Below are 12,927 nucleotides of genomic sequence, written 5' to 3' on the forward strand. Positions count from 1 at the left end.
AAAGAGAACCATCTAATTTACTGTCCAACTGCGGGGACTTTCATGCATGAAAGGGGCACTATTAATATTTATATGAAAACAAGATCCGCAACCTGGGAATGTCCTGGGCCGACCCAGACCGCGTACTTAGGGCAGAACGAATTTGTATCAAATCATATCTGTTTTCTGGAAAGTGGGGATGGCTGCTTTTCCAGGAGCCCTAGGCAAGGAGGTCACCTGCTCACCTGCCCCACCCACCCTGCAGCTTTGACTGATTCCCATCCCTGTCCTTTTGAACCTATCACTCCCTATACAGACACACGGCATGGTTTTGTGCCTGGTCTAGAGTAGTCTGAGTCCAGAGAGCCACAAGGCTCCAAACTCGAGGTCAACACTAAAGAGCAGGGACTTCGCCCTTGTCTGTGTGCCCTCACCTGCTCCCCAACATGAGACTCACAACAGGCCTGCTCGCCTGGCTCGTTCACCCAGCTGTTTACCAGAGCAAAGCACAGTGACCCCAGGGGCCTGGCCACTGTGAAGGCTACTCATCCCAGCACGCCCACCTCTTAAGCCAAACAGAGTATCATCCTAAAAGCTGGGATGGGCATAGGTTGAAATTTAACCATCAGGCTCATGGTTTGGGTGAGTTTTTACAATAAAGTGTGGGTCCAATCTACTCCACCGTTGCCCCGATCAAAGTGAGGACACATAGTAGGACAAATCGCCCTCTTTGTTGGGCTCCACGAGGAACAGATCCAAGATGCTAAGAACCCCGATGTTGGGCAGGAGCCGTCCCAAGTCCTCAGATTTCTCCACTTTGACCAAGCAGGTGTGCGGGACCCTACGAAGTCATCGGCTAACACCGGAGCGACGGTGTGCTCAGCTTCCCTGTGCACAGAGAAGCAGGAACAACGCCTGTAAGTAGAATTTCTCAGATTTCTTAGAATCCTTGAATTTCTGCAAAAGCAATTTACTCTTTGTCTAATTTTATGGTGTCTTTCAAAATGGAAGGCAGTCTGGAGCCAGAATGCTTGGGTTTACATATCTACTCTGCCTCTTTTCCTATGAGTGACCTTGGGCAAGTCCTTTAACCTCAGATTCACAGGGTGATCGGGGAGGCAAGAGACTTGGAACAAGACAGGTAGCAAGTGCCCCGCCTTCCCCACCAAGACAAACGAGATAGAATGAGCCAGTCGTAGAGAACCAACCGCCCCCCGCCCCAGCGGAAAACGTTCTCAGCAAACATGCAATAAATAGATCACCCAGCCAGTTCCATCCAGAGACCGCCTCACATCAGCCTCATCCTGGCCTTGGCATAGTCAATACTCTGTGAACTTGGAAGTTGGCTTCTGATGTAAATATTTCGCACTTTCCCGGATTGGGCTTCAGAGCTCGGAAGCGTGGGCTTCAGAGGCAGTCGCCCCTGGGGGTGGGCACAAGTGACACTCGTCCGTGGTGAGAGCTGGGCGGGTTTTTCACCTCCCTGAACCTCAGTTTCCTCATCGATAAAACCAAGTGTTGCACGGAGCCGTGTAAAGATGAAACGCGAGTGGAAAGCCTGTAACACACCAGGCTCTCAGTGAGCTTTATCAGCTCTTTCCAATTAATCTGTTGGTCTACACCTGAGGACGATGCCCAACTCTGTCTCGAAACCACAGGACAATTTACGGAGGCACTTTGGTTCCACGTGGGTTCCTGTTAGGCTAGAACTCGGGCCTGTGAAGGTGAGGGTGGGCAGCTGGGATGTGCTGGCCCACATCCCCTGGGGTCAGCTCAGGCTCGTGCTTCAAGAGGACTGCTGTATTCAGGAACTGCTGCAGGTCTCAGACTGCAGGAAACCCAAGGAGTCCTCCAGGACGTGGCAGGAAGAGCAAAACTGAAGTCATCAGGATCCCCATCAAACCCTGTCCCCTGAAGGGATGGAATGCAAGTTTAATCCCAAACCCTAACCCTGGTCCTTTCAGTTACCCCCACGCTCAGAGTAGGGTTCCCAAGTCAGTGGCAGTAGCTCCTGGGAGCTTGCTAAAATGCAGGACCTCGGGCCCCACCCCAAACCACACAGCAGCGTATATGCTCATATAGAAAATCCCTCCGACACCAGTTCCCAGAGAGGCAACTGCCAGGAGTGGTTTGCAGTGCAACCTTCTGACACTTTGCCCCACGCACACAGAAACATGTGTTCACACATACACAAGGTTTTTCAAAAAGTGAAAAGTACACTTTCACTTTATGTGTTGATCTGGACCTCGGTTTTCTTCACTTAACTGTGGATGTCTCTACAATTGTTTCTCAGTACCTGTCCCCTCTAAGTACTTAGTACGACCATGAAGAGCGTCAGATCACCTAGATGAAATCCTGGCCCCACCTCTTTGTGGATGCTTGCCCCTTGGCAAGTTTCTTAACCTCTCTGAGCCTCAGTTTCCTCACCTGTAAAAGGTGGGTGGGTAATAAGAGTACTTATCACACAGCGCCACTGGAAGCACGAAATGAGACCAGCACCTGGCACCTAGCAAACACTCCCTGCACATTGTTACCACCATGAACCATCATATGTATGTTCCTGTTTTTAACCATCCTTCTGTTTGAGGGACCTCAGGTGGCATTCGATTTGTAACTATCACAAACCATACTTTCCCACATCTTTGCACATCTGTGAAGGACAGAGTAACAGAGTAACTTTGTTTCGAGCGCCTAAATTGGTTTATGCTGCAGTCTTCAAACTGCTGGCGGGGGAACCCTCGGATGCTATTATTTCAGAGTTCCACAGGATCTATTCTACCAAACGGGGAAGACTTGAACTTCCCCCAAAATTCGGTGTTTTGTTTATTGGGATTCAGCAGAACATTTCATTTGGAGAAAAAAAAAAAGAAAAGTTTGTCACTAAAAATGATTGAGAATCACTGATGGTTTTGGTCCAGAGAGAAAAGTTAACTCATTTATAACTTTTTAGTTATAAAAGTTCAGAAATAATTTCAGGGGCCATTTTGTTTACGCGTCCTCTGGCCGTGTTTCGATGTGTGTGGAAACTACCTTTGACCGACGGTGCATATCTCCTCCCAAGTCTGTGATCGGTGACGTCCACCTTGGAAGCTTAAAATCGACCAAGTTGGGAGCAGTCGTACCGTTGTAACTGGCAAACACTACACGTCAGGGCTTCTTATGCCCCGGCAGAGCTGGTTACTAAATTTTCACCAGCACACTGTTGCATGTTCCCAAACATTTTAATAGGCATCTTACTCATGTGTCTGCAGGGTTTCTTGGGTTTGGCTCACCCAGGCTGGGCTGGGCTCCAAGCTGGGGGTGGGATCTGGATCTGTTAAACGTGTCTCTCATGCTTGCCTGCACTGGGGCCAGTGCCCGACCCACTGGAGCTGCGCTATGAATATTTGTCGAATGATGGAAAAAGAGAACAACACTTTACCTTTGTTACTTCCCATCAGAGAGATGCTTTAGTTACGCAAAGACTTACTCTACTGACACCAGCTTTGGCCTGGAGATACATGGCCGATTTGAGCAAACACTGGAAACCTATTCACAGTTCAAACGGCGTCACCTCCTTGCAGGCCATGATAGGCAACACCCTTCTACTTGGCGACAGGGATGGTATTCGACACACGTGTTTTGTGGTTGGCAGACCCTTCGTGCAGTTCCATGAATGTAACCTAAAAACATCCCTCTGCTGAGCCTTGCACCTCTGTGCTGGGGGCCTAGCTGAGTCCTGGGTTAGAGAAGGTCAGCCTCTGCGACACTCAGCTGCTCCCGTGTTCCATCTACGTGAGGGGTTGGGCAGCCGGGTTGGATCCCCATTTCCCCGCGGGGATCTGTGCGAAGGTGGTTTGTGAGGGCTGCGCTGTTTTTTTAAGTGTCACTTCCCATCAGATACCATCGTGGTTTGTGCAGCTCAGAGGGTTTTGGGCAGAGAACAGACAATGGAAGGCCTGGCACTGCTGGTACAACTCTGAATTAAAGAAGGGGGCTGGAACAAAGGACACTCAGACAAGTGTCCAGGCCGATTATTCAGCTCTGAGTCTGCTGTTATCCATTCAGCCGTCATGAAAAGGAGAGGCCAGCAGGAGTGCAGGATGTGCCCGGGCGACACTTTCCCTGAGCACAGAGAGCCATTGCTTTGGGGGCTGGACGGGGGTATCCGTGGGATCAAAGTTCTCTGCTAATCTCAGCCAACCTTCTATTATTATACACCACTACTCTGGTTCTTACAGGTGAGGAACCTGAGACAGGGGGGAGGGGACAACGGGAGAAGGAAAATCACCTGCCCAATAATTCGGGTAGTAAGTAGGGGGAGCTGGGTTATTAGGACATAAAAATATGTTTTTCCCCCTACATAATGTTGAAAACTTTAAGATAAAATTAATTGTCAACGCTTAAACGGGGGCAAACTTCAAATAAAAATAGACATTTTGATCCTCTCTCAAAAAATCTAAAATTCTGGCAACAGATGCTGCCATGCTCTCCAGACCGCCACAGAACCCACCTCTCTCTGCCGCCTCCCAGCGCCAGGGTGAGAGTCACCTGCCTCATTTACATGTCTGGCCTGGCCTGGACAAGCCCCTAGTCTGTATCCCAGGACCTCGCAGGATGACTGCCAAGGTCCCGTTCTGCCATCGCAGCCTCCACCTCTGTGATTCCGTGAGCACTGGGTCTTTTGCATGGGTGTTTTTGCCCACAATGGGCCCAGATGGTCCTGTCCCATATGTAGAAAGCGGTGCCCCTTCACTCTACTGCCCTCCGGGTTCTGACTCTGTGCCCTTCCCCAGCTCACTGTCAAACCTACGTGTAAATTATTTTTTTAGAATTTGTATATACGGGATGTCCTTCAGCAACGTGTCCACTTTTACAGGGAATGCAGACACATGAATCTAATGGTGAAATTTCAGGCCTTGAGTGGCCACTGGCAGAAGGGTGGGGATGGGGTTCCCTCAAGGGTCTACAAAGAACAGAGAAAGCCCTGCCAGGTCTGGGTGGCAGCCCAGAACAGTGGGAACCTCCGGAAAAGCGGGTAGAAGGGCCATTCTGCTTCATTCTCTTGCCTCTGGAGTACTTCTACCTCCTCCTCGTGGAAGCTTTTGAAATGTCTGCCCTATCATCCAGGCGAGCTGGATGTGATGAGAAGAAGTTTCAAACAGCTCTGTACTCTGCCTCCCTCCCCACCAGCTGCCCTCCTCACTCACCTGCTTACCTAGAGCTGGACTGGAACCACTGGGCATAGACTTCCTGGGACCACACTGTGACATTGGCCACAGATCAAAACCAAATCACATAGCACAGAAAAATCAGTGTCTGGAAATGGTCCAGAGCGGGCATGGAGCAGGAACCCTGCACAGGTGGGCGGATTAGCGGCTGACTGTCCGCTGGACCCCAGGCTCCATGCAGGGCTGGCTTTTCTGGGATCTCTGCCTTCTGCCTTCGAGGCTCAAGTGAGGCCCTTCTCTGCCCCCAGTACACCCCCTCTGGAAAGGCCCGGCCTTCGTGCCAGGGGGCACCCGGCAGTCCCCCATCAACATCCGCTGGAGGGATAGTGTCTACGACCCCAGTCTGCAGCCCCTCCGGGTCTCCTATGATGCGGCGGCCTGCCTCCACATCTGGAACACCGGGTACCTCTTCCAAGTGGAATTTGATGACGCCGCTGAGGGGTCAGGTGAGCCTAAGTTAGGGTTTGAGGCCTTTCTCTTCTCCTGTCACCTCCTAAGAGTGGGGTCATGGGCTTAGCAGAGAAGGGGATGAAAGCTTTGCTTATTTACATAGTTTGGGGACAAAGGACAGCATCGAGGAGGTGGGAACAGGAGAGTGATGCTCATTTTAAAGATTGTAATATTAATCACCCACATTCACACCTTTTAACTGGGGACAAAACTATGAACAAAGTTAAGTCTTTTCTCTCATGGATTTACCTTCCAGAAACTGGGGAAGAAGAAACTTTAAGCTAAAAAAAAAATGCAAATATATTGCACATCAGAGGAGAAAAACAGAGCAGGGCAGAAGAGAGAGGCATGGTGGTGGGAGGCCTGACGGGGGTGGGAAGGGGAAGGAAATTGTGCCAATGATGGGGCGGGGCGTCCGGAGCCTGTTCACCTTGCTGATTCTTACTCAGAATGAGACAGGCTGCCAGCAGACACCGACCTGGCTGATGTTTTAGATGGATGTCCAGCTGCTGTGAGGAAGAGGAGGAGAGGAGGTCAGGGGTGAAATAGGGACCAGTAGGAAGCTGTCTGTGATGGCCGTGGTAGAGGGCTGTGGGGTGGGTGGACAGGGAGACTGGAGAGAGGCCCCAGAAGCCACCGACCGGGTCACAGTGCTCTGGAAGGGTTTCACGTGAACAAGTTCATTAAATCCTCCCCAGGATGCCCAGGAGTTTGGGATGGCGGCTCCAACAGGTTGGAGATGTGTTTTTCTACTCCTATGACGCTTGTTGGGATGGGCTTCTCAATTCCAGCTGGCGTTTTTTCAGCCCCTTTTGGTATCATCATAAGCCTTGTTTACACCAAATATCCATTTTCTTTCTGGAACTTGGGAATGTTCGTACATGCTGGGCAGAGGGTGCCTACTTGCCGAGCCCTCAGTGAAAATCTTGGGCACCAAGTCTTCTATGGGCGTCCTTGGTGGACAATACTTTACATATATCATCACAACTCTTTGCTGGGGGAGTCATTGCGTCCCCATTGGTTCCACCAGAGAGGACACTGGAAGCCGGCGCCTGGTCTCCATCCATCACCAGGTGCACCTTTTCCCTTGGCTGATTTTGCTTGCATCCTCTCTCTGTGATAATCAGGCTTTGTGCCAGCCCTCGGCTTACATCCTTCCACATGCCCAGTTATTTGTTCATTTACCTGTTGCCCTGGCAGGGAGGTCAACTCTGCAAGGGAACCCCAAACCATGTGTGCCAGCTTCCTTGGAGCCCAGGGAGAGGGGCCGGACAGCGAGGGAGGCCCAGCCTCACCGCAGACAGACTGGATGACTGTGGCAGGGGGCAGAGAGCCCTTTTTCGCTGTGCAGGCCTGCAAAGTGCTTCACACACACCGTGGCTCAGGCTTTCCAGGTCACTGGCCGCATCTCACAGGTTGAAAGGAGCTCATGTTTCCTGAGCAGCCACCTATGTGCCCAGAGCTGCTCACAGTTCTTGGTCAGTCTTCACGGTGACCCTCAGGGACACTTCCCAAGTAGGGCTCCCTGAATGCAAGGGATAGGAGCCCCAATTCTGGCCAACATAAGCAAAGAAGAACTTCTTGGAAGGCTAAGCCCAGCTCAAAGAAAAGAAGGGAAATTTGGACACCCAGATCTCGGAAAGCACAGGAACCAGTCCAGCTCAGGGTTCTGGGGGACAGAGCTTATGCATTTGTTTACTTCTGTTCCAAGTTCAAATTCCCAAGGAGCAACTGCAATGGGCTTTTCAGGTTTAATATGGTTTGTATTATTTTTAAATATTTTATGCAGCTACTTGAAAAGAATGAATAAGGAATAATAGTTCCTGACCTGTTAACTGCTTGGTTAATAGTTGCTTGAATATACTAATAATTTTGAGAAAAACAGATATGGATGTAGACGAGTGGCTGCGTAATTCATACACCTCCTCTATAATTTTTATGTGTAGTTATGGGTCTTACCAATATCTATATAACAGATTTATTTTCCTTTAAGTCATAAAATATGAAAAACTTTGAAGGTTACTTTAGACTTTTGTATGAATATTATTGAGATACATTTGACAAAATAATTCAGATTCCCAGGGGAAAGGAACTGGTGGCCGAGCTTGGCACTCACCCAGTCCCCAGTCAGTGGGGCACCTGGCACTCTGATCCGTATCTTCACCAAGACCACACTCTCAGGGAAGTGGTGGTCCTGGGGGAAATTGCAGTGCCATTTCTAGAAGGGCGAAGGTATGCTGGACAGACAAGCAAACACCTTCCTTAAAAAGCACCACCGTCCAATAAATAATAGCACACACAAAAGGCACCACTGTAAAGAGTACTGAGGTCATGCTATGCAAGAGAAACGGAGGCTCAGAGGGGAAATGACTCACTCGGGGGTGAGTGGCAGAGGAGTAGAGCGACAGGTGTAAGCCCAATTACTGCTGATTCTAAAGCCCCCATCAGTCATTCGCTGGCCTCCGTCTCCTTGTCAAGGGCTTCACTCAAACAAATTTGAATATGACTTGTAACAACCACATGAGACTCATATTATTCCCCACTTGACAGCTGAGATAAATGAGGCCCAGAGAGATTCATAGCCAGAGGTCACAGAGCCCTCACGATGACAGTCTCTGCTCTCCAAAGAAGGGAATTTTAAGAGCATGAATCCTCTGTGGAAGGAATCTGTATCCAACACCCACAGGGTTTGGGCACAAGGCCAGGGGTGCTAAGCTAACATAAGGGAGGAAAAGGCTAGCATACAGTTGAATGTGGTCAAGCTCACATCAGGTCCCCAGGAGAGCCAATGGCCCACTCAAGGTTCAGGTGGGCTCCTGGCTCAAGCACAGCCAAGCCTGTGTCCAGTGTGCACACTCAACAGGAGGGCCAGTGGTGAGGTTATCTGGAAGCCCATCCCTCTGCCACCAGCAAGAAGATGCTCACGCCTGGACACTCCTGACAGGCGGAGCAGGGGCATCTCTGTGATGCTTCAAGGTCCCAATTGTTTACATGATTTTTATTTGGGTGTTTTACAGCATGTGTGCCTTGGAATCTGTGTCCCATGGGAGCTCAGGGTCAGAGTTTAGGCTGGGAAACTAGATTATTGCAGGTGACATTTATCCCATGAATTTTACTCAAAGCTTGAATCATAGGAGTGAGCGTGGCCAGTCTGAGCAACCCTTCCTCTGCCTTCAGTGATTGGTCCAGGAGTGGGCATGTGACTCAAGACAGGTCAACCAGAGCCAAAGAGTTTTTCTTGGAAATGTTGAAAGAGAACCTCTTTCTGCCTGCACTGTGCTGGGGTCAGGTGCAAGCCTGGGCCTCAGGGGAGAGTAAAGCCAAGAGGTGGAGAAAAACGGAGGCCCGAGGCTGCGGTCAGGGCCTCTAACTGCATCTGTGCCTGAAACCACATCAGCCTCTTTTTTGCTTCAGTCACTTTGATTTAAGTTTTGGTCACCTGTTTCCAAGAGTCTTAACACAAGTAGCCAAAGAGTGACTAAGAGAGAAGAAATAGAAGGGAGACAGCTGGAGAATCAACAGTTTCAGTCCTTTTAATCTTTGCTCAAATGTAATTCATCTGTCGGCTGGGTCTGTGCCACCCAGGGTGGAGGGAACGCTGGCAATGATCTGTTTAACTTGACCCACAGAGATTAAAGGTCAGAGCATGGTGCTTTAAGACTCTCAGACCCATCCTACTGGAAGCTGGGCCCATATAAGCCTGGCCCTTTTGAGTAGATGGCTATCCAAGTGCTGGTAAATGTTTAGCAACTGGCCTCCTGGGGTGCGAGGTGGGAACAGGGCAAGAAGCCATGATTTGTAATGTTTGCCACTTTCTGTAGTGTAAACCCGCCCGCACAGCCGATTTCAAGCTCACAGTGCGAAGTTGCTGATCGTGAGTTGGGAAGAAACATGGAAAATCAGTTCTGAGGAGGCGATGCGAGCCGGCCTCGCCTGTCACTGTCTGATTCTCTCTTCCCTCCAGTCCTGCTGCCCTGATCTCAAATCTGCTCTCCAAGCAAAGGCATTCACGGTACTGGTTAAGACTTCCTTTGTGGTGCATGTGGTAGAAACTCAACTCGAACTGGCTTAAGCAAAGAAGAGAAAAAATTTTTATCTCAGATCTGAAAAGTCCAGGGCACGGACGAGTCTACATCCTCTCCCTTTTGCCTCTGCCTTCCCCTGGTGGGTTTGTTCCAGGCGGGGATCCCCAAATGGGTCAAAGATGGCAGCCTGCAGTTCCTGCTCACCCTCCCAATAGAGTGGCGCAAAGGGATCGTGCCACTGTCCCAGCAACAGCAGCATCAGCCCCAGGGCTGGTTCCCATCACCGAGCTCTGGTCACTCACCTTGGGTGAGCCAGTCGCAGCGACCTTGAGGGTGAGCCACCCTGGAGCAAGGTGAGGCTGAGAGGGGAGAACCACAGGGTGCTGTGCCCAGAAGTGAGGTCAGGCCAGAGAGGCACACTCAGTGCTGTCTCCACTGAGTCTGATGTCCTTGCTGTTGACCCTGAGCTGACCTCAGCCCCCCCTGATTCTCATGGCTCTCAAAGTCCAAGGCTTTTGTGCCCATTATTGCAGCCAGACCTCTGCATTGACCCAGTCCTGACCCCCACTGTTTGGCTTCTTCGTCACTTTCTCAGTCTGGTTCAAAGGGACCCACCCCGCCCTGCCACAGACCGAAAGAATTATCTGAGTGTCTCTCCTCGGCCACATAAATTAGTTGGATAATTCCCCCTGTGGCTCATGTCCACACAGGCCAATCTGGTTTTACTTTACTTGTCATTTTCCCCCAAGCCCGGTTTATTCTTTTTCTCCTACTCAATTTCCCATGCTCCTGCACGCCTCCCTGCCCCCCATCTCTACAGCTCATTTCCCAGCCTCTAGACCTCCCCTTTTCAGATTTTCTATCTTTTTCATTCACCTCTATTGGAAATTGGGAGCTGCCAGGAGCAACAGAAATGGCAAACACAGCCGAAAGACGGAAAGTACTAAAAAAAAGTTTTACGGCAAGAAACAGAATAATGAGACTCTCATAATGTTTTTTAAAAACCTAGATGCACAAAAAGGAAATGCCTTATGAGCAAGAAAGGAAGTGAGTAGAGCAGGCACACATGGGCTAAAAGCGATCACTTAGATTGGGTAATGCCGATAGGCGGGATCCAGAAACTCAAAGCGAAACATAACTGGGAGGCTGAGGACATTTTCCGTCTTCGTGGAAGGTTCCAGCAGTTTTTCCAGCGGGTGAGGGATACAAGCACTTGGAGATTAACGCCAGCCAGCAGGGATGAATAACAGAGGTGGAGGCAGTGCACTTTCCAAGGAATGTGAGTGGCCCTGAGGCCAAGGAAGAAAGAAGAAAGGGCTGGCAGAGCAGGGAGAGGCTTTATAGGAAGGGGAGCGAGGGCAGTGAGGGAAAATAGCGTCCAGCTTCAAATGGCCCTCAGCCATCAAACCCCACAAACCATTTCAAAGGCGAAGGAAGACCCCTTGTCCTAGCTCAGCACAGTGATCCTTTTCATAAGGAATGATAGCTTCATTTCCACCTGCTGGGCATGTTAGTGCAGAAAATGCATCAAAGGTCAAGGTTCAAAGACCACAGATAGATCCCACTCCTCCTCGAGAAGACACCCTGTGTCCTAAATTACTGCCAGTAGTAAAAGTCACCACTGCTGCTAGTGCTCGTATGTGACTAATCAATGCGCTAATCGGCATATGGTTTTCAAGGCATTTTAATTCTCACAAAAACCCCAAGAGATAGATAAACATTCTCACTAATCAGAAGAAGACAGCCGTATCAACATTCAACCCGGAGCTGTGTCCAAATCCTACTCCCTCCTCACCCGCCACAGAAAAATGCCAGTGCATTTCAGTTCCGTGACAGCGTAGGGCCTGGCTCCAGGGCGCTAAGAAGTCCTGCTGTCCCCCTTCGCACCCACTCAGCTGAGTGGAGCGAGTAGACCAGCAGATGGTAAAATGCCTCTGTCTTTCATGCTAGACCCTTCTTCTTGTGGAGGAAAGGGTCCTGGGCTGCCCTCCAGCACCCAAGTAACAACCCATCTTACTTCTCAAGGGTGGAGGGTGGACAGCGTGGTGGTGAGGACCCAGCTGTGGGGCCGAAAGAACAGGGCGTGAGGCAAGTTCCTCTGTTTACCACCTGGGTGGCAAGACACATGTCATCTGACCTCGCTGATTCTCAGTTTCCTCCTCTATAAACTTAAATGGGACGCTGGCTGGTTGGTGGGCGGATTAAAAAAGGACCCGTGTGAGGCGCTTCATGCCAGGAGAATTAAGCATTTGATCAATGATGGCTTTGCCTACTGTGGTTCCTTCAAAATCAAATGATCAAAGCAAGGCCCTGGCTATGTGCTCTTTTAATGTTTTCCTCAAGAGCGAACACAGAGAAGAAGCAGCTGCTGGGCAGGCTGAGCCTGGCTTTCTCTGACTATGGAGGACTCCGTGTACTTATGTGACCTGGTCAGTCGGCTGGAAGGAGGACAAATGGAAACTCCAAGCCTGGAGGCCCCATGGTGACGGGTGAGCAGCCTTTCTGAAGGGCCACTTACTTGCCAGGACAGTAATCAGCAACTGAGACATCAGGCACTGAAGCCATAGCTTGCTAATGATCCTTTCAACATCGAAGTGAATTTTAAGTGATTCGTATAGCTGGGCTGATAAGAGGATAAAAGGCCTTTATCCTCTAAATGGCAATTGATAACTGTACCCACTGCCAAGAGGTCCCAGCTGGGAATCGTTTCTGAGAGCTGAAGTCTGCGAGCGCCACTCACCATTGTAGAATCAGCAACTGGAGCACAACGCAGGAGCTTAAGGAATGTTTGCTCCTGGAGTGAATGAATGCATGACTGACAGGCCAGTGTGACTTTCGAGTCTGCAGAATTCGCTTCCCTCAGTTGGGGATCTTCAGGTGCAAGGCTGGAGATTGGGCCTGGAGATGGGTCAGGATTTTGGCAGCAAGAACCGCTTTGCCATCTCTCCATGCAGAACCATAGTCCCAGGGGACTCTTCCACCGGTGGGGTTAGGTGAGGTGCCCGCAGTGAGGCATGAACTGGTGGTTCCAAGATTATGCACAAAGGGTGAAGGTGGTTCCGGGAAGAGAATCCCGTGTGTCAGGAAGAAAACTGTGACTACACGGTCTGAAGATGACACCTTGACTGGGATGAAAGAACATGATTATCACACTTTTATACTGGGGCAGTTATTTTTCACTAAAAATTTGTAAACTGGCAATTATTTATCTACTTTTTTTTTTTAATTATGATTATTTGTTTCTTCTCTCAGGCCCAGAGCAT

General features: G+C 50.0%; 1 protein-coding gene across 2 annotated transcripts in view; it reads left to right on the forward strand.

Annotated features, from left to right (window-relative positions):
* CA5A (carbonic anhydrase 5A) overlaps positions 1–12,927 on the forward strand; it is a 41,514-nt gene that overhangs the window by 8,453 nt on the left and 20,134 nt on the right. The window contains exons 1-2 of one of the 2 annotated variants that reach the window (XM_023536668.1): positions 740–896; positions 5,438–5,635. In XM_023536668.1, the coding sequence (XP_023392436.1) occupies positions 740–896; positions 5,438–5,635 (355 nt within the window). Of the gene's footprint in view, positions 1–739; positions 897–5,437; positions 5,636–12,927 lie in introns of those variants that run through there. The other variant, XM_023536669.1, reaches the window with a different exon arrangement.

Source organism: Pteropus vampyrus, unplaced genomic scaffold (genome assembly GCF_000151845.1).
Source record: "Pteropus vampyrus isolate Shadow unplaced genomic scaffold, Pvam_2.0 Scaffold166, whole genome shotgun sequence".
Lineage (NCBI taxonomy): Eukaryota > Metazoa > Chordata > Mammalia > Chiroptera > Pteropodidae > Pteropus > Pteropus vampyrus.